The sequence below is a fragment of the Echiichthys vipera genome (genome assembly GCF_963691815.1).
Source record: "Echiichthys vipera genome assembly, chromosome: 15".
NCBI classification, from domain to species: Eukaryota; Metazoa; Chordata; class Actinopteri; order Perciformes; family Trachinidae; genus Echiichthys; species Echiichthys vipera.
Genome location: NC_139840.1, coordinates 29,082,695 through 29,104,279, shown reverse-complemented (window position 1 = coordinate 29,104,279; position 21,585 = coordinate 29,082,695). Strand labels below are relative to the sequence as shown.

The 21,585-nt window shown below is 41.9% G+C and overlaps 1 protein-coding gene across 1 annotated transcript in view; it reads right to left on the bottom strand.

Moving 5' to 3' along the window:
• Positions 1 to 6,335: 6,335 nt before the first annotated feature.
• Positions 6,336 to 21,585, bottom strand: part of LOC310957335 (xenotropic and polytropic retrovirus receptor 1 homolog) — an 86,849-nt gene continuing 71,599 nt past the window's right edge. Inside the window, exons 8-16 of the mRNA XM_083927853.1 lie at positions 21,323 to 21,412; positions 21,105 to 21,202; positions 20,827 to 21,006; positions 13,822 to 13,987; positions 13,533 to 13,727; positions 12,168 to 12,334; positions 11,016 to 11,155; positions 10,179 to 10,400; positions 6,336 to 8,178 (exon numbers count right to left, since the gene is read on the bottom strand). Of these exons, the coding sequence (XP_083783979.1) occupies positions 8,124 to 8,178; positions 10,179 to 10,400; positions 11,016 to 11,155; positions 12,168 to 12,334; positions 13,533 to 13,727; positions 13,822 to 13,987; positions 20,827 to 21,006; positions 21,105 to 21,202; positions 21,323 to 21,412 (1,313 nt within the window). The 3' untranslated portion in view covers positions 6,336 to 8,123. The remainder of the gene's footprint in view (positions 8,179 to 10,178; positions 10,401 to 11,015; positions 11,156 to 12,167; positions 12,335 to 13,532; positions 13,728 to 13,821; positions 13,988 to 20,826; positions 21,007 to 21,104; positions 21,203 to 21,322; positions 21,413 to 21,585) is intronic.

The following is a 21,585-nucleotide window of genomic DNA, read 5'->3' as shown; positions in this document are numbered from 1 at the left end:
AGAGGCGTTTTCTGTTTTCACAAAAAAATAGGTCGAACACTGTCAATGACATTTTCCATTCCTAAATTCTCTCCCACACTTCAGTCAATATTAAACATCTGAATACCAAATTGTTTGATGCTTATGTAAACAAATGGTTTTAAAATTCAACTTTTAACAATTCTGATTATCTATGCCAAGTAAATACAAGACATCTTTACCTACTTATTGTAGCTCATATAAGTGATTGAACTCCAAACAGAGACATGTTCAACGCACAGCATTTTATTCAAGCTAAATGCTTAAAGATTGAACTTTTACAGACAGGAACAGTAGAGATGGATAATTAAATGAATAACTGAACCTGTAACTCTACCGACAGGAACAGTAGAGATGGATAATTAAATTAATAACTGAACCTGTAACTCTACAGACAGGAACAGTAGAACATTAACAGGAACTACAGAAGAAAACAAGTCTGTGCTTCATTGGCTTCACATGGAGTAAACATACTGTAAATAAATAAAATGAGAAATCAAAATAAATCACATGTAAAATGTAGAGTCAGCGGTGTGCAGTCGCACAGCGAACAGTAACCATGGTAACCCGACACCATTCTACAGCAGCTTGGTTAGTTTCATATCATCTAGGTCGGCTGTGTCGCGTTAGTAAACCTGTTTTGATTTGTAAATAAATATATTTGATTTTAGAAAGTGAGATAATAGTCGGAAACAACACAAACACTTTTCCAAACTCTTCCAGACCTGGAAATGACTCAAACTAAATCCCAGACTTTTCCATACTGTGCAGGAACCCTGTGTCAATGACCTGTCAATTTCTGCACAAGAATGATTAAAGTGAAATGGTACTTGATATGTCGATTAGCATCTGAAATCCCAAAATGGTTTTTGAAAGACCATATCATTTAATCCCTTGTTTGCATACATTGCATAAAAGTTGTTTCCACCCGAATGATGAAGTTCCTCCAAACAGACACAAGCATCAGAAATAAGAGAGTCAAACTCTTTGAGCTTTAGCTGCTTTTACTGTAAAACTGGAACAGGGGTTGGTGAACCAGGCACCTCTGTAGCATCACGCGGCTACTGTACATACAAGACAACAGCCACAGCACAGTCACGATTATACAATGCTTTTAATCAATATATTCATCAATAAATAATGGATTGTATAATCAACAGCTCTGGGTCACACCATAGTAGGTCCACCCTGGAAAAAAAAATGCTCTCTATGTTTCCAATCCTAAAAATGCACTTGCCCTGGTACATGGACATCAGAAAAGGCGTCACATCTAGCTTTAGCTCCATTTTTTCTTTTATATTTGACTTAAACTATATGGATGACAGATCATTTTGATCCAGGTTACTTTCTAACAACCTCCTCTATGTTCCATTTTGGGTTTGTGAGCATGAAGCGTCTCAGATCATCAAGCATCTCAGCTGAGTTCATCAGATCACATTACTTAAAAAAACAAAGAACGGTGACAGCATGGCTTTCTGTCTAAAATAAATCCTGTGGTCCTCTGACAGATTAGAGGACACAGTATCCTCACAGGGCAGGGATCACCAAACACCAAATATCCCAACTGATGATACTTCACAAAATCCTGAGAACGTCTTCATGACAGAACTACTGTGTGCGTCCTGGGTGTAGGTATAGAAAGTCATGATACCCTTTTGAAATAGTCACTTTTTTGTTTTACAGCCTGAAATAATACATAAAAAAATGTTTTTCCAGCGTGATTTACACATTTTGCCTTAAAACATTCAAGTGAATTCTTAATTTCAAAATTTCTGAAAATTAATAAATTAAAAACTAGAAAAGCAGGGTTGGAAAAGTGATGAGTCCCTTTTGAATAACCATTATAAACATTCTCAGGTATAACCAATTACCTTCCATATTACACACCAAGTTAATTGGCCTCCACCTGACACCAACTGTGGTAATTTAAATTTTACTTCAGAATAAAACCAGCTGTTCCAGGAGGATTCCACTCCTAGTAGTTCACGGTAACACAAAGAATTCACCATGGTTGGAAAGATGCTTTCAAAAGAGCTCCAGGATAAAGTTGTGGATAGGTAAGGTAAGTTAGGAGAAGGATCTAAAAATATTTCAAAGGCTTTAACTGTCCCTCTGAGGACCTTTCAGAGTACTGTCCAGAAGTGGATATGGCTCCACCCAGACCTGGCCTAGATCGGGCCGCCCCTCCAAACTGGATGAACCAGCCTATTAATGGAAAAGGAAGTCTCTAGAGGAAAGTAAGACATTGGGTCTCATGCAAGAAAATACCTGTTCAAACATGTGTTTTGAAGTGGCGTGAAAAAGGAATTTTAAGTTGTAATTCGTAAGATTTTCATTGACTTAACTGTCTTCTAAGTTCCTCTTTTTCTAATAGGGTTTCGACAGCAGGACTTGGAGCTCTACGGTGGGGAACAGGCAGCCTTACGTGGCAATTTAAATTTTTACATTGATGATCACATGACACAAAAGACCTTCTGTTTGGGTATCCCAACACTCTCCAATATATTGGTATCGTTTGAGTTTTTTGAGATGCGATGCAGATGTGTAGGTTCCTTACTCTGGGAAAAAGAAATATCTTTATCTTTATCTTTGACAAGTGTCTGATCACAAGCATGTGTTCCATGAATGTGCCTAAATACAGTAAATTAATCCAAAATGAACGACACTTTGGTTGAAATACGAATGTGTAAAGTAACCCAGCTCTATCCTCAACAGGTGGAAAAAGGGAATTCACCTGTCTGTCAGTCTCAAACATGTGCTGTTTATGTGGAATGGGAGTGCAAGTCATCGTCCTTTGCTAAGCTTTGGTGGATTAATGCGAGAAACAAACGTATTTGAGTGAGGTTTCACATAATCATAAAATAAGGGATGTCAATAAAAAACGAAGGGCAGGTGACTGAAATTAAGGAAGCTTCAGTGTTGCTTGTGAATTAGAAGGCTTAGGTGCAAATGTGTTCACGCTGTCTTTAGTTCATATCGTATCACACCTCACCTCCCATTTTCCTGTCACAATGGAACATGCTGTTTTTAACTGTAATAGCTTTATAATAATCAAATTTCTTTTAAAGTTAGGCCTCACATGAACACAAAATAAAAACCCTGAAAAAATGCACTGCATTTAACATCAGAAAACTAAACAGTTCTTTTTGGATGGAATGACTGTGTTTAATGCATGGACATGGAAAACAGGAAGTAATGAAGGAAACACCCTCATTTTAAGGCTTGTGTAGAAATGTTTTCGTAAAATATATATACTTAAACAAGAAATCCTGTTTCTTGCAATGTGGTTGTGTTAAAGAGAGACAGCCCCTGAGTGTGAATGCAACAAAGTAAAGCAAAGTAGGAAATCAGAGTGCTTTCTTCTCACCAGTATGCTTCTAGGAACTTTTACGCATTTCACTAAGACCAGCTTTCAAGAAACCAGTGTTTATACTCAGCAAGATCACTGCAGTTGCAGAAACCAGAACCAGCTTGGCAGAAACCTGTCAAATTCAAATGACTAAGAAATAAAGTGTTGTTAACACATTATTTCTCATTATATTTCAACTTACATGGCTCAACTGGCAAAAGCTCTGCTCCCTGTTAGCGTGAGCATTGTCTGACAGCTGAATAGTGGATTATCTCTTAATGGAGACGCAAATAACCTGTGTTTAAAGACTGCTGCGTTGCACATCTCAGTTCTTACATAGTTGTTTTACTGCATAATCATTGGGGGACTTATTGCGAGTATAAGTCATTTACTTGATTCACTCCAGATAGCATTCACAAGCTATGAACTTGATGAAAAATTACAATCCAGAAAGGTTAATGTCTAATGATAAATGGCTGATTCATTAAAACAATGAGCAGAAGACAAACAACCTTAAGAAAACCTTTTCAACCAAACCACATTCTAAAAGATCATTTAAGACCAACCAGCTACAAAGTGCATACGTTTCAAACACTTTGGGAATGTGAAAAAAAAATCATGTAAATATATTTACTGTATTAGAAAGATTTGGAAAAATAGTTTCTCCAGTGTAATCACAACTACCTGTCTTCTCAAACAGCAGAAGACGGTTTGATTTTGTAGCTCTAATGATTCGGTAGCACTGGTTGACACTAGTGTTCCAGTGTGGCCACCATGTCAGTGTCTCCGAAATGAGTTTGCCAATGTGACGATGTGTTGTGACTGTGTTGATAGTGCGTAGCCTGTTTCTGACTGAGACTTTGTCAAACTATGAAGACAAAATCACATACAATCCCAGCTAGCTTTTAGACTACCAGATATTCCCATGAGTCCTCATACAAAATCAAATAATGGCAGAGGCGTGGCCAGCATCAACAAATAAAGTCTGGGTATAAAAAACTCAGAGGGATGAAACAACAACAATGGCTGTCACATGGTTACGTAAGCATAATATATATTTCCACTCTGCTGCTCTGACAAGGTTAAGCTGTGGTCAATGAAAAAATACCTCCTGTAGATTTTTCCACATTAAAAGCCTATCAATAAGAGGAAGGCTGGAAAAAATATGTTATGTGGACACATTGATTCTTATTGATGGTAGATTAACAGCAATTTGGAAAAAGTGAAAGGACTGGAATAAATTAGGGACAGAAAACAGTATTTCTGTGAGAAAAGATTAAGAGAGCAACAGTTAAAGTGGTCAGTGTGACATGACTGCTGTTGCACTGGCAGAAGTAGTGCTGTGGAAATGTTCATTAAACTGAATGTATTAAGGTGACAGGTAAATGTGGAAGTGTTAGGTTTGCATTCAATGAGAAGCAGGGGCATTTAAGAATATAAGACTAATTTAAACCTGTTCTGGAAAAAAAAAAGCCTTAGATCTCTCTGACGGTGAGGGAATAAAGGCAAGAGCTGCTATTTTAGAATTTATGGTAGACTCACAAGATGTGCTGAATGGTACAATTACATATTAAACATACAAAAAAGAACAAATTATAAATACTTGATTTATTCTCTTTTATTGTCCAGAATTTGATAGAATAGCAGCTGTGGCTATACCACTGATGTACTAGCATGTTTTCTTTAAATAACCAAGGCACTTCAATAAAAACCTTTATTTTGTGAAAAAACAACAGTGATTACAACACTTTCAGATCCCTCCCAGTTATTGGTGTTAATCTGGCACCTGGTGACAATTGACTTCATTGTTGGACACACCCTATTTAGCGGGCAGCTCTCCTGGTTACTTTACAAGATGGCAAACTACTCTAAGGTGACTGAAACCCTGAGACAGCAGGTTGTCCAGATGAAGGCATAAGGGATGACCCTCTCAGCCATCAGAGAGGTTGGGCTTTCACAGTCTGTGATTTCAAAAATATTTAAATTTACAAGGACAAAGATTCATTCAAGTCCCTCAAAAAGGCCGGTAGTCCACGTAAAACAAGTGCACGAGAGGACAGGATTATGAGAAGACTCTCAATGTGGACTGACAACACTGCAGCTGGAGTTGGTCTCCAGTTCAGTGCTGAACAGGAAAAGGATCTATGTCTGCACACAGTGTCTCATCGTTTAAGACTTTTGGGACTGAAAGCCCACTCTGCAGTGACCAAACCTCTCATCAGCGGAAATAATTAAAAGGCTAGACTTGCCTTTGCTGAGGAGCATGTTGTGTGGACAGAGGAGAACTGTCCAGAGTAACTTCAGTGATGAGAGGACGTTTATTTGGGTCTGATGGGAAATATTATGTCGGTTGTAGGACTGGGGAAAGACTGAACCCTTAGTGTGTAAAGAAGTCAGTTAAATTTGGAGGAGGAAGTGTCATGGTTTAGGGGATGTTTTCTGCAGCAGGAGTTGGGCCTCTTGTACACTTATATGGCAGGGTGAATGCAAATGTTTTTGTGAACCTCCTTCAGCAACATGCAATACCTCCACTGTCTCCAAATCAGCTGCAATTTTCATGAAGACAATGTCCTCTGTCACACTGCAAAACTGGTGAAGCAGTACATTGAAGCTAAGAATATTGAAACAATGAAATGGCCAGAGTCCAGATCAAAACCTCATAGAGAATCTCTTGAAAATCCTTGTGAACAAAGTAATGTCTAAGAAACCCACTCCAGTTAGTGAACTGTGGAAGAGCCAGAATGGACCAAGATCAAACCAGAGCAGTGTGAGAAACTAGTGATGTCCTGTGGGCGCAGATGTTCTGAAGTCATTCAAAGCTGTGGCCTCTACACTTCCTATTTACTTTTGAATCCTATAGAAGAAAACATTGTTGAAATCTTCTCTTCTGACACAGTGGTTATTGTTCTCATTTTGTTCACTGTTTTTTTTCCACAAAATAAAGGTTTTGTTGAAGTGCCTTGGTTATTTAAATCAACATGCTAGTACAGCAGTGGTATAAACACAGCTGACATTCTATCAATGATAAAAAACAGTATTTCAGAACTTATTAAGTATTTATAATATGTTCATTAATTTTGATCTCCAAAGTATAAAAATGATTTTGTCTCAAGACATGTTATTAATTTTAATAACATTAAAGTGTTAAAATTGAAGTGGAGTGTTTATGGAACCTGAGTTACATCAGCATGTATCTCATGAGTGTTAACACAACCAATCAGATTCACTCCCACGCGGCTCCTTCACCACCAAACCAGCTGGAAGAGCCACTTTCATTCAGATTCAAGTTCAACTAAACCATCCTTTTAATTGTGACAGTTTGAGCAGTGTGTGATGGACAGGTGAAGTATTGTTTCATACACCAAAAGTTTTCATCAGTCTTCAATCAAGATTTCAGGAGACAAAAGAAGAAGAAGAAGAAAAATATATATATATTTTAAGTTTGCAAAGACTGATCAGCCCAAACGACTTGACTGGTGGTATTTATGCATCTCTTCTACTCAAACATAAATAAATATGTTGGTGTACATTCAGTAAAACCATTTCCAGATAGGGGAATATTTTTCCATATGTGGTGACTGGGAGTTCTTGCAGGATGGTTAAGGTGATCTTCACCATCTTCTGGAAACAAAAGTAAAGCTCCAAGGCTGAACAGTCATTCCTGCTGCTGTTCCATGCAGTCTGAACTCAGCACTTTTTACATTTTTTTATGAAGTATTTGATATTTTCACACCACCTTCTACATTGGTCCTTCTCATATTTATAACCAAGGTTATAAATTATCTCTAGTCTATGTGTGTCTGTTTTTTCTTCCTAGGGTCTCAAAAAGATTAATGGTCATCAAGTGTTGAACATCCATGAACAATGAAACATATTAAATTATGGTTTGTGTGTGTGAACACACAATAGGCAGTCCACTCCACTTCACTCCTACAAAGTGTGTTTCTAAAGCGTGTAAGGTGCAGGTAGGCAGCTCTGTGATGATCTGAAGGGGCAAGCAGAAGATAGGAGGGACTCAAGCCAGAGACCGATTTGCATTACCAAATGTTCATCAGCAGAGTCTGTTGGCCAAGGCTCAGGGAGAAGGTCAAAAGGCCGAAAAAAAAGGTGCAGAAAGGAGGACACTTCCTTTTTAGTATCTTAAGGGGTCATTAGGTTAGTTCTGATGTCCAAATTACAAATTAACTAGAGACCTCATGAGGTGTGGTGTAAGTTGAGTCAGCTATAGGCGGAGAGAAAACCTTTTGGTCCTCAACAGCAGTAGGCCAGAAGTTGTAGACCTCTCCCAGTATGGGAGCTGCGTGGCACCGAGAGGGAGCAGGGATACTTCTTGTCAGGGTGATCGGCTTGCATTTAGCTGCGTTGTTCATGCTATGCTGCGGCTTTTAAAAGAGCCCAAGCAATGGCTGAGGAGTGGATGTAGTATTTGACGTGGAAAAAGATTTTCACTCACTGCTTAGGTAAGGTGGAGTTTAAGTGTTAAGCCCACTCCTGGTTATTATTGAAGATAGGAGTAGGAGTTTGATGGTCATGTTGCTGGATGTTCAAGAGGTGAAAGTTCCTCTTTTAAAATACTTCAACTAGTTCTGAACCATAGAAGAGGCTCATGCATTGGAGGAAGGATTACATAGGCATGAGTTTAAAACTGGTTCTTGGCTGAGCGTTCAACGCCCGACTCTGGGTAATTCCTTGGTTAGGAGGTGGAGTTCCCTCCTTTGAATAAATTCTGGACCCAGGCGAGGGGCGTGGCCTGATGTCAGGAGTCATCATCGGTGTCCTCGATCAAAACCTTGGTGTCACGGGTCTTGGACCTGAAAAGGGGAAAAGGTGTTTACAGTAAAAGTGTTTACAGTATATTGATTCACACTGTAGGGTTAAAGCACAGGATAGCACGTAGATGCTACTTGCTGAGTTGGACGTTCTTGATTCATCATCTGTTTTTGGTTATTAAATTATATTATATTAATTATTAATTATACCACACCACTTAGGCTTGCTGCAGTAGTCCGTGTTGCCATTGTTACACTGTGGCCCAACATACGCCTATTACATTACTTGCCCACAGCCCCCACTGAGGTACAGTGCCTTTAATATTGAGCAGGGTGCGTTATCAATTTGCACTACAACTCCCACTGCACGTCAGTGGGTCCCCGGCAATACACCTGCCAAGTGTGAAGTAGATTGGATCAAAAGTTCTTCAGATATGTCAAGGACAAACATATGAATTTTTCGTATATCAGTACCCACATTCATCAAATTCTCATTTGCTCTAAGTGTCTGCTGTATGGAGCAGCAGCAAAGTCGCAGCAGTCCGATTTCACTTGTAACACGACATGCTGGAGGATTTGATGTCAAAGCAAAAAGCAAAAGTGTCTATTTGGGGGCAGCCAGGGGTTAGAGCAGTCGTACCATGCAAAGAGGCTAAAGGTCCTCAAGGCAGCAAACGTGGGTTTGACTCCGACCTTGATCCTTTGCTGCATGTCTCCCCCTCACCCCATTTCCTGTCTGTCCTATATAATAATGGCTTGAAAAACTGCCAAAAGAAAATCTTAAAAAAAAAAAAAAAAAAGTGTCTATTTGGAAATCTATTGGATTTAAGACAGGGAACCCCAAATTGCTCCCTAAGCTGTGCATGGGTGTGTGCATGTAGTTTCAATTAGATTAGATGATTGGCAGGTAGCCTCTGCCATCAGTGTATGAATGTCTGTGTGAACGGGTAAATGTGACAACTAGTGTAAAAAGCACTATTGTTAATGTTAGCAATAGTGTCCCTGAATGCTAATAGCTTAACTTATAAATTATATATATATATATATATATAACTTAACTGATAACGTTAATGACACAATAAGGAAACTTTGAAGGCGGCAGCATCTGGAGTCCACGATGAGGCGACTCTCGATAAGTGCTTTGCAGATATCGAGTGGCATCAACAAATATCTTTTCTTGTAAAATGTCTGCCTCAATCTGTAACACTGGTGTTGTCATGAGTTCAAATTTCCTCACTATACATCCCTTAATCCGCTTTGTTTAAACTGCTGCAAACCACTGCACACTCATATTGGAAGAAAAAAGGCTTATAAACCCTTGGCCATTAAAGAAGTTGTGGTGCTTTTTTTTTAAAGTGAACTAAATTCACAGAGAGAGGATCATGTGATCTTAAGATACCATCACTACAAACAGCAGACAGCATTAATCACAAATGATGAATGCAAAAATGCACAGTGTAATTATCACAAAGAGCCGCTGTTTTCAATGCATGGGAAACCCTGAGAGCAGAATACCTACTTTAGCTTGTGTTAAATACATTAGACAGCGGGATTATACATTTTATTATATAGAATAAAAGGTAGTGCTATGTATGGGTGCACAAAATGCATGAAGAAAGGTTAATCAGGTCTTGGTTTATTTTTCTTCATCCTTGTTGCTCTATAAAAGGGACAAATGCATTTATTCTTTGGCATTCAAGTCAACCAAGTGTTTCAGAAAAAAAATAAAATTTAAATCATGCATCTCAACAATATTGTTGGGAAAAAGAAGTTAAAAATCAAAGCAGCAGAGGCCGAGATATCAAGACTTTAGTTTCTTTTTAGTAAAGCTCCAAAATTAGACCCTTTGCTTTCCCTTAGGCAAGTTGAAAGTGTCTTTTGTTAGACCTTCCTTGTCTGGTCAATTCCCACTTCTTTTAAATCCTTCGACCCCAGTTGTAATACAGGCATTACACGTGTTATCAACTTGTAGCCTCTAAGCCTAATCTGTGGTAACCCATCATCTTCACATCTTCCTGGCATGTGTTGTTGTGTTGACTCACTGTGAGGCCAGTCGTGGCCTGCGTAGACTCATGCTGTAGCTCCTCTTCCAGCTCTTCTTGCCCTGCCGGTTCCTCACTCCGTCCTCCTGGTCCATCATCTGCTCCAGCAGGGTCTGGTCATCAGCATTGAGTGGAGCCACGCTGATGTCTCTGACGGCCCTGAACTCACCACAGTTATTCAGGTGTTCGTTCTCTAATCGGAAGAAGTTCCACACAAAACGTCTGGGAAAGGGAAACACTGACCGTCAGTGGCTGATTTTACGTATATACTCGACTTCACATATTAAATATTCTAAAAACACCAAACAACGATGCTCATGTCAGCCAGTCATCATCAGCAGTCACAAATGTTTTGTGTGTAAGGTGGGGCATGGGTCACGACTCGAATGAAGAACAGATAGATAAGACATTAAAAGAAAGATCATTAGATAATAGATTAAATGAAAACTCCTCCATTCTATTTTGTGTTCTAAATAATACAGCAATTGCAGTCAGGGAGGAGGGTTCCAACTGTGCTGAAACAATTAGATGATAAATCACAATTTTGATGATCAATAAACTGCCTATCTTAAAATGTCAAACATCTGCTTCTACCTGTTTTTAAAATGGATAAAAGTTTTCCAGCTTTATAACTGACACCTAAAAACATCTTTGTTTTTTTTAAATCTGAGGTCGTCTCACTGCCCTCCAGGAAATGATCTCTATTTTAGAGAATAAAGCATTAGTGCAAAGAATAATGAACAAATTAAATCCTACGGGAATAAGGGGAGAAATAAAAGACAGTGATGAAGGATGACACACTAAAAGAGAGAAAAGTCAGAATGATTGTGTGTCTACCTAAAGACCTCCATTGGGGCCAGTATAGTGGCCAGTATGTCAGAGATGCCGTGAAGCCCAGAGACTGTGCTGAGGGAGACAGTTAAGATCCATGAAAAACGCAGCAGCACGTCCTCTACTATGGCACTGTAGTAATAGGCCTGGAGGGAGAGACGGAGAACAGTCATTAACACATCATCGAATGACAGTTTATATTGTAAGAGCAGTTGAGGAGGCATTTTCCTCCCTGTCTGGGCTGTAGGCTATGATCTAAAATTTACATCACATTATAATTGAAGCATACATCGAAAGGGTATTATATCACACTATATTTATTTAAAGTGCAAGTTTGAGGCTCTTGTTTTTTACTTGAGTATTTTCTTTTCATGCTACTACATTATTCTAATCCACTATAATTCAGTGGGAAATATTCTACTTTTACTCCACTACATTTATCTGATGACTTCAGTTACTAGTTACTTTACCAATTAAGATTTTTGCTTCACACCTACACACACTCATCGCAGAGTAAACGAGTAAACAGGCTTCAAATTGACAGTAAGAAACAAATACTTCTCCGTCCATTCACTGTTGAATTGCCGGTTTTCTGTGTCAAACTTTTGTTTTTTTAAATGGAAAGAGATTTTGGTGGTGATTTAACCACAGATTCAAACAGATTGAAACAATTACAAGAACAACAACAGGCATGAAGCGGGCTGTTATGGAGAGGAGTGATGCAGGAGCACACAAAGTTCACATAGCAGGAGCTACAGGAAGCACGTGTAGAGAGTCTCCCAGCGCGCCGGTATTTATTCTGAGACAGTTGCTGTGATGCGAGAGCGGACAGCAGTCAACATCAGCCACTACGGCCAAGAATTACTTTGTCACATGGGCTTCTACTCAAAGGGCCAGTATTGGCAAGACACTGAACCCCCAATTGCTCCCCGTGTTGCGCATAGGTGTCTAAATGTGGTGTGAAAGGTTTGATTAGATGGTATGTAGCTGTCCACTGCCATCAGTGTGAATGTCTGTGTGAATGGGTGAATGTGACAAACACTGTGAAAGCGCCTTGAGTAGTCAGAAGATTAGAAAGGCACTATATAAGTACAAGTCCATTTACCATTTACCATACCTTTTATACCGTGCACCTCGACTCTCTTTGTAAAGTAATACCTTTTGTGGGTAGACTATCTCTTCTCTGAGAAAGGTATTCTCTCCTGCATTGCGGTCAAAAAGGCCCCAGTCCATCTTCAGATCCCAGATCAATGTGTAACATGAGCTGACCACTAAACAGCCAATATACAAGTAGAGGAAGATCTGGGTGTCACTGTGGCCTTCAGCTGAGGAGCGGGAGAGAGAGAAGGAAAAAAATGGTAACATCAAATGTTTTGCCTATTTGTTTTCTAATAACCCACACTTCACTTAAAGGAGAGAATCATGTGTAGTAGAATCAAACTAGTATTATATTAGTATTTCAAGCTGCCTTTACCTTCTACATACAAGTGATTGAAACGTTAACACAATTTTGACCTAGGGCTGGATGATATGGCCAAAGTATGGTCAGATATATGTCATTTCATATCTCAATAACTACAGTATACACTATATACACTCACCGGCCGCTTTATTAGGTGCACCTGGTGCTTAATAAAGTGTCAGTGTGTTCTTCTGCTGCTGTTCCCTATCTGCTAGAAAGTAGGTGGTGTTGTGTGTTCACAGATGCTCTCCTGCATTTCTCTGTTGGAACCAATGGATATTTGAGTTACTGTTGCCTTTCTATCATCTCGAACCAGTCTGGCCATTCTCCTCTGACCTCTGGCATCAACAAGGCATTTGCGCCCACAGAACTGCCACTCACTGGATATTTTCTCTTTTTGGGACCATTCTCTGTAAACCCTAGAGATGGTTGTGCATGAAAATGCCATTAGATCAGCAGTTTCTGAAATACTCAGAGCATCTGGCACCAACAACCACGCCACGTTCAAAGTCACTTAAATCTCCTTTCTTCTCCATTCTGATGCTGCTTTGAGCTGCAGCAGATCGTCTTGACCATGTCTACATGCCTAAATGCATGTGGCTGCTGCCATGTGATTGGCTGATTAGAAATTTGCGTTAACGAGCAGTTGGACAGGTGCACCTAATAAAGTGGCCTGTGAGTATATATATATATATATATAACAGATGTGTGACACATTTAATTTAATTTCTTTTCATAGCCTACCAGCAATTAGAGGAATTATGTTCTTAGAGCTGTTTTATTGAAAATATCTTAACAACATGACAGTACGGCAAAGCTGAATGACTGGAATGAATATTCTAAAGAAAATGTTTGTATGAGATGACTCTTTTGTTGTACAATAACTAGAATGTATCATGACAGTAGAACAGAAGATGATTCTAAATTAAGGGAAAATATAAAACGACAGAAACTACAAATAAAGGTCTGTTTTTATATAAAGGCCCAATAAATGCGTATGTGTAAGCCTTGCCCTATGCATTGAATACAACAAAGATGTGCAGTGTGAGTCTCCATTCTACCTTTATGTGTGCTGTGTAGGGCAGCAAAGGTGACAACAAAGAAGGAAGTGGAGTATTTCCCAGCGTTAACCAAGTGAGGGAAGGCCCGTTTGGTGTCACGGTAACGCCGCAGACACTGGACAAATCGGAACCAAGCAGGAAGACACTGGATCACCGCGCGGACGCCATAGGAGTAGGAATTACACACATCTTTACCTGCAGAGAATGGCATGCAAACAGTGTCATGACAAGATGTTGCTCCATCATCACTGGATCAGAGCCTTTACAGCCTTTCTTTGTTGAGTCTCACCTTCACTGCTGATGAGACCATCATGTTTTTTCCAGTCCAGTTCAAAACTATAGAAACAGATCATGTACTCCAGATCCATCAGAACCACACCCAGAGAGTTCAACTGGTCAGCCAACCAGAAGTCTGCAAATCCAACACGATGAAACGGAGCTGTCACCACTCGAAACTGTGGAAGATAGGGACAAAGGACACAGAGTGTCATTAGCCGTTCCTCAGTTGAGGCAGATGGCCAACCCCCACCCACAGCCCATTTCTACTCAAAGTTTTTACACTTTAAAGGGGAGGTTGTCCTTGCTGCTGTCGCACTGCTTGCTCTTTGGGACATGTTGGGTCATATTGACATAACTTAAGCCTGTGAATATTCTCATTTGTCCAGGTCATCGTTATATCCAAAGCAATTTAAGTCAAAAGCAACTCGACTTGGTTATTTGTCTAGGAAGACATTTCATCTCTCATCCAAGAGGCTTCATCAGTTCATGTGGGACTGGTCCAACTAACTGGTGTGGAGATCCAGGTATTTAACCTTTCACAAGGCTGATGATGTCACTGGAACCTTTTGTGCTCCAATTACCAACGACAGTCGTTGGAGTCACTGGAGGCCCTTTGTGAACTGTTGAGGTTAGATTGTTAACTCTCCTGGGAAGGGATGAAAGGGCAGCATTGTGAATTGGAGGTATGTTGTCTCTAAGGGTACGTCCACACGATGGAAAATTAATATTTTTTCTCCGTTGTTCTTAAAAGGTTTTCCGTCCACACAGACTGCTCAAGAACTATCTGCGTCCACACAAAACCAGGGAAACCGACTCAAAAGGCTGTAGTACACATGCCAGGCCTGGATGTGGTGCTGTAACTGCCACAGAAATACATAAACAAGGATAGGAAGAGACGCTGTTGTGTATAATCATAATACAAACACCGGAGACTTTCTCTCCAAATCTGGCGACTTCCAAAATCCTCCTCCACCCTACAGAGACTTTTGTGGTGTTTTGGACTCTGAAGCATGAATCACTCTGTATTCACTCCTCACTGAGCAGAGGGTGCTGCTGTGAGCCCCTAACCCGTCCCAAAGCACTCACAGGCGGGCACTGTCTCGCTATGTTTTGCGTTCTTCTTGGCAACTTTATTTATAAAAAGCTACTAGTGACAAATTTAGCAACTTATTCAGACCATCAGGGAAAAGGGAGAAATATGTGGTCAGCCTTAGTCATTACCATGCATCTCGCTCAGAGTACAGTTGTGTGAAGACTCTGTCTCTCCACGCAGCAGCACACAAAACACAGGAATGCAGTGTTTGTTGAAGATCCTCCTGAGTTTCTCTGATACCCCAGCCATATACGGAATGACTATGTTGTCTCTCTTGTTTTCTTTTTCTTTTACAACTACTTTGGTTGGAAAGACCACTACTTCTTTCTGGAAGCAGCTGCCATTTTTACAAAGGTCCAGCTGGGGTAGCCACAAGTTGTGAGGGCGCCTCTCAGGTGCTTGCGTTCTTCCTCTTGGGCCTGTGAGCTGGTGGGTAAGTTATCAGCTCTGTGTTGCAGTGTTCTGATAACTCCAAGCTTGTGTTGCAGGGGGTAGTGGGAGTCAAACAGTAGATACTGATCTGTGTGAGTGGGTTTCCTGTATACCCCAATATGGAGGCTCCTGTCATTCTCCATATGGATGTCACAGTCTAAGAAAGGCAAACTATTGTCCTTGACTTTTTCTCAGGTGAACTTGATGTTTCTGTCCACTGAATTTATATTTTCGGTGTCAAGAGTTGGTTCTGTCAGTACCCTCCTCTCTCCCTTTTGTTTGAGTTTGTCTCCCTCGTTTTTCCCTGTTTTTCCCTGCATGTGTCTCCCCTTGGTGTTTTGGTTTGTCCAGGTCCGGTAGGCGTGGCCTTACCAAGCTGCAGCCTGTTACGCTGATCACCTGATGAGTAAAAAGACCCTGAGCTGACAGGCATGCAGCGCCGGACCTTTGTTATCCTCTCCTTGGTAAACTCTTTGTTGGATTGGCTCCTGTTACTCGTTTGTTGGTTTTTGCGCTCCTCGTTCTTTGTTTCTCCATAGTTCCCCGCGTTCCTGTTTCCTCGTCCTGTTCCCTGATCGTCGTTTCCTCATTCCTGTTTTCCCCGACCGTCTAGATTCAGTATATCTGTATTCCCTGTCATTATTTCACGTTTGTTTATCGTTTATATTAAACGTTGCCTCGTGAGCCTTATGTTCCGGCACCCGAGCGTTATTGTGGGAAACTGGGTGAATGTAAGATTTTCCTGTTCCAATGCTCTCTGGTGTTCGGACAGCAGCCTCTCACATACCTTAATGATAGCACTAAGATAGCGTACGTGCTAGGCTTGTTGTCCGGTAGGGCTCGTGTCCAGGGATCTGCGCTTGGGAATAATCCCCTGACTCGGCAGGACACTTTCCAACAGTTGTCCAGGGAGATTTTGTAGGTGTTCGATCATCCTGTATCTAATTGCGATACCAGCAATTGGTTGCTGGACCTACGTCAGGGATCCGCTTGTGCTGCAGATTACTTGGTAGATTTTCGTACATTAGCAGCTGAATTAGGTTGGGATGATCAGGCTCTCCAGAGTATATTTTTTAAGGGGCTAAATGAGGAGGTTAAGGACAGCTTAGTGGGTAGATCTGAGACTGCTAACCTCCAGGAGCTTATTAGCCTCGCCATTAAGATAGACAACCGTCTACCTGAGAGACGCCGTGAGAGGTGGTCTTTCCCCCTAGTTACGCCAGGTCCTCTCACTATCCACTCCTATTGTACCTGTGAGCAACCGGGTTCCCCTGTCTCCGGCTCCAGTACAGGAGGAACCCATGCAGCTAGGTCGCAGCTGGTTAACTTCCGCTGAACGTCAGCGGTACTTTAGGAGTAGGTTATGCATTTACTGTGGAGCTCCCAATCACCAGTTAGCTAACTGCCCGTTACGGTTAAACGATCAGACTCACCAGTCGCAGACGGGGTTCTGGTGAGTCGTTCGGTTGTCCCTGATATTCCTCGTAAGCGCATTAATCTGGACATAGTGTTGAGCTGTGAGGGTAGAGATTTCTCCCTCCAAGCACTAATTGACTCTGGGGCTGACACAAACATAATCGATTCAGAGTTTGTTGAAACCAGTTTGATCTCGGTTAATCAGCTCGGTTAATAGCCTCAGTGGGAGTGAAGTCAATCAGATCTCCTTTGCCGTTAACCATGTCCCTTGTTGGTAACCTCTCCGAGTCGATTGCATTTCACATTGTGCCTTCCACTAAGGCTCCTGTGGTTCTTGGTCTTCCCTGGCTTATCACTCACAACCCAGTTATTGACAGGTTGACTGGCAGGGTTGTGAGTTGGAGCAGCAATAGTCATTCTTCCTGCCTTCGTTCAGCTCCACCTAGATGCCCCAGTGACCCCAGACCCTCTTTATCTGAACCTCCAGACTTGTCTTCCGTGCCTCCAGTGTATCATGATCTCACCAAAGTTTTTAGCAAGACTAAGGCGTTATCCCTACCTCCTAACCGCCCTTATGATTGCCCCATCGAGTTGTTGCCCGGGTCAACCTTTCCTACTAGTCGTCTATATAACCTGTCAGGGCCCGAACGTGAGGCGATGGAAACATACGTTAATGACTCACTTAAGTCAGGGATCATTCGTCCTTCTTCGCCCCCACTGGGAGCTGGGTTTTTCTTTGTGGCCAAAAAGGACAAGTCGCTACGCCCCTGCATTGATTACCGTGGTCTCAACAACATCACAATAAAGAACAAGTACCCCCTCTCTTTGATTACATCAAAGACAGCTTTCAACACTCCACTCGGACACTTTGAAAACCTAGTCATGCCGTTCGGTTTAACTAATGTGCCAGCCGTCTTTCAGGCGCTAGTGAACGATGTGCTTTGCGATATGCTGAATCGCTCAGTTTTCGTATACCTGGATGACATCCTGATTTCTTTCAAAGACCTGACTGAACATGTGGTGCACGTTCGTCAGGTTCTCCAGCGCCTTCAGGAGAATCGTCTGTTTGTGAAAGCCGAGAAGTGCGAGTTCCACGTTCCATCAGTGACTTTTCTGGGTTATATTTTGGAGAGAGGGCAGGTTAGGGCGGATCTTGCGAAGGTCACAGCGGTGACTGAATGGCCGATGCTCACCTCCAGGAAGCAACTACAGTGATTTTTGTGTTTCAACAATTTTTACCGTCGCTTCATCCGGAACTACAGTCAGGTAGTTTCACCTATGACCAGGTTGACGTCCTCCTCAACTCCCTTTGTCTGGTCTTCTGCCGCCAACGACACTTTCCTGACCCTTAAGAAGCATTTCTCGTCCGCGCCCATTTTAGTTCAGCCAAATACTGGCCTTCAGTTCATTGTCGAGGTGAATGCCTCAGATCTGGCAGTGGGGGAGGTTCTATCCCAGCGGGCAGTGTCCAACAAGGTTCACCCAAACGCGTTCTTCTCCAAGAAGCCGTCTCCCGCTGAGAGGAACTACGACGTTGGGAACCGTGAACTGCTAGCTGTCAAGCTAGCATTCGTGGGGTGCCGGCACTGGTTAGAGGGGACAGAGATTCTGTTCGTCATCTGGACGGACCACAAAAACTTGGCTTATATTCAGACGGCTAAAAGACTAAATTCCCGCCAAGCCCGGTGGGCCTTGTTTTTTGGACGATTTAACCTTTCCTTGACTTACATTCCTGGAAGCAAAAACATTAAGGTGGTCCACCGGGGCGTCTGTTTGTTCCCGCCAGTGTTCACTCCCAGGTGCTCCAGTGGGGACACTCCTCCTCTTGCCTGTCATCCTGGAATCACCAGGACCCTGTCACTCCTGCTGGGGGACCATATCTTCAGATACCCGGGAGTTTTTCCTGGCCTGCACCGTCTGCGCCCGGGGAAAGGCCTCTCATCGCCCTCCAGCTGGTCTTCTCCGTCCTCTACCCGTGCCCGGGCGACCCTGGTCTCACATCGCCTTGGACTTTGTCACTGGACTTCCTGCTTCCCAAGGTAACGACACCATTGTCACCATTGTCGACATATTCTCTAAGATGTGGGGTACTGTCAAACTTTTGTTTGAGTTTGTCTCCCTCCGTCTGTTTTTCCCTGCATGTGTCTCCCCTTGGTGTTTTGGTTTGTCCAGGTCCTACCGGCCGTGGCGTGGCCTTACCCAGCTGCAGCCTGTTAAGCTGATCACCTGATGAGTATAAAGACCCTGAGCTGACCGGCATGCAGCGCCGGACTGTTGTTATCCTTCCCTTAGTAAACTCTTTGTCGGATTTGCTCCCGTTACTCGTTTGTTGGTTTTTGCGCTCCTCGTTGAATGTTTATCTAATCGTTGTTTGTTGTATTAATCGTTGCTCTCTTTGTTTCTCCGTAGTTCCCCATGTTCCCTATTTCCTCGTCCTGTTCCCTGATCGTCCGTCATTTCCTCATTCCTGTTTTCCCCGACTGTCTAGTTTTCAGTATATCTGTATTCCCTGTTGTTATTTTCATGTTTGTTTATCGTTTATATTAAAACGTTTTGTTTGTACTTTTACCCCGTGTCTGTGTCTGCATTTGGGTCCAGTTTCCCAGTGTTATTTCCCCGCACCGTTCAAGACATTTGGTAAAAGTTTGCACATTTTTGGATTGGATTTTAACCCATGTGTCGTCCACATATCTGAACCAATGGCTCGGGGTTACTCCTTTGAAGGAGTTCAAAGCCTTGTTCTCTACCTTCTCCATGTATAGATTTGCCACAATAGGGGATATTGGTGAACCCATGGCACAGCCGTGTTTCTGTCTGTAAAAAATGCCATTAAACTGGAAATATGTGGTGTTCAGGCACAAATCCAGAAGTTGGCAAATGTGGTCTGGTTCAGTTGTGTAAGGAGTTGTCCTGTGTGAGCCGCTCTCCTACTGTGGCCAAAGCCTCCATGGTTGGAATACAAGTGAACAGGGAGGTCACATTGTAGGATACCATGGTTTCACCTGGATCCATTTTTAAGTCTCACACTTTGTTCACAAAGCCTATAGAGTTTTGGATATGGTGTAGGGTGTTGCCCACTAGTGGTGCCAGGATATTGGCTATGTGCTTGGCGATGTTGTAAGTGACCGAGTTTATGCTGCTGACAATGGGCCGTAGTGGGGCCCCTTCTTTATGGATTTATGGGAGTCCATATCAGCAGGGGGTTGAGTCCTGGGGATAGAGCCTTTAATATTGCGATTTGTCAATGACCCCTTCTTTTTGTAGTTGTTGTAGACACTCTATAACCTTCTTTTTGTAATAGCTGGTAGGGTCTCGTTTTAGAGTTCCGTAAGTGTTAGAGTCACTGAGTAGTGCAGAGATCTTTGCCTGGTAATCCGTTGTTTTGAGAACAACTGTGCATCTACCCTTGTCTGCTGGAAGGATTGTGATGTTGTGGTCTTTGCTTAGTGCTGTTACTGATTTTCTCTCCTCAATGGTGAGGTTGGATGGGGGGACCTTAGCTTGGAAATTGCTGGCACTTTTAACCTTAGCTTTTCAGCCTCACTTCTGGTTCAGTTCAGTTTTTCTTTATAGCAGATTCTGCAGCTGTGATCAAATCCACTATGGGTAACTCTTTTGGTGTCATGGCAACGTTCAAGCCCTTGGCTAAGACCTTCCTCTCTGACAAATTCTTAACCCATCTGTTATGTGTTTCTTTCGGTGCTGTCAGTTTTTTGCCACAAAATTAGTATTTCTGTGTTTTTGTCAGTATTTCGGGATTATAAGTTTTTTAATTGTACATTTTTTTCTTTGTCTTTCTTTGCTCTTGTTGTGTTGAGATAGTTGAAGTTCCAGGGTGAAATCCGCCACTTTCTACATGATAGAACCAGGTAAGAGTTATGTCAGTTTTGACAAAAACACAGAAATATCAATAGAACACTCATTACTAACTTCATTAATCATTAACTGTGGTCCAATGGTCACGCCTAACCTCATTGATTTTTATGAACATTTATGGACATTTACACTCACACAAAAGATGAACAGCGGTGACGGAAATTTAACAGAAGCAAATTGCTAAATGAGTGATGTTACCAAGAGTTTGAGCAGCCAGAAGCGTGACTTGTAGTAGCAGGTCTTGAAGGGGTTGATGAGGAAGAGGAGGAAGAGGCCGTAGAGAGCAAGAGGGTTAGCCTGCATTGGTACCAGGATGCTATCACTGAAGAGACAGGACAGCAGGCTGACACACCACAGCACCCCCAACAGACCTGCAATCTGTACACACACACGCACGCACACACGCACACACTATTTTGAGGGCTGGAGACATCTGTTGTGCTTATTAGACAGACTGTTTGCATGTGTGTTTGGACCTCAAACAGATGTTGATGTGACAGGTTGTTCCTAGGGTTGAGTTCAAATATGAGTACATGGTTAACTCCCGCCTGCCTCCAGCCGTAGGTGTTGATGCCTGAAAGAAAAAAACAGTGGGATGATGAAGGACTGACCGCACGTTTGTGTGGCCTTACTCTGAACAGGGGGCTATCAAAGTTTAGATGGTAAAGAAATGTGTTTGTGTGTGTTTGTTTACCTAACAGGAAGAGAAATTCTATTAATAGGAAGCCTCCTCTGTAGATCCTGACCATAGGCCAAACATCAGCACTACGGATCACCACAGCTCCTAGTGACAGATAGCGACATGGAAACAGAGTGTATAATGTACATTATGTATGGAAAGAAAGACAAAGGAAGAACGATAGAAGTGCAGAGCCAGAGAACAGAGTGAAAACACTTCTAATAAGGTGTAATAAGCATGTTTTCACTGGTAATAAGGGCCTCAAAGATGCTTATTAA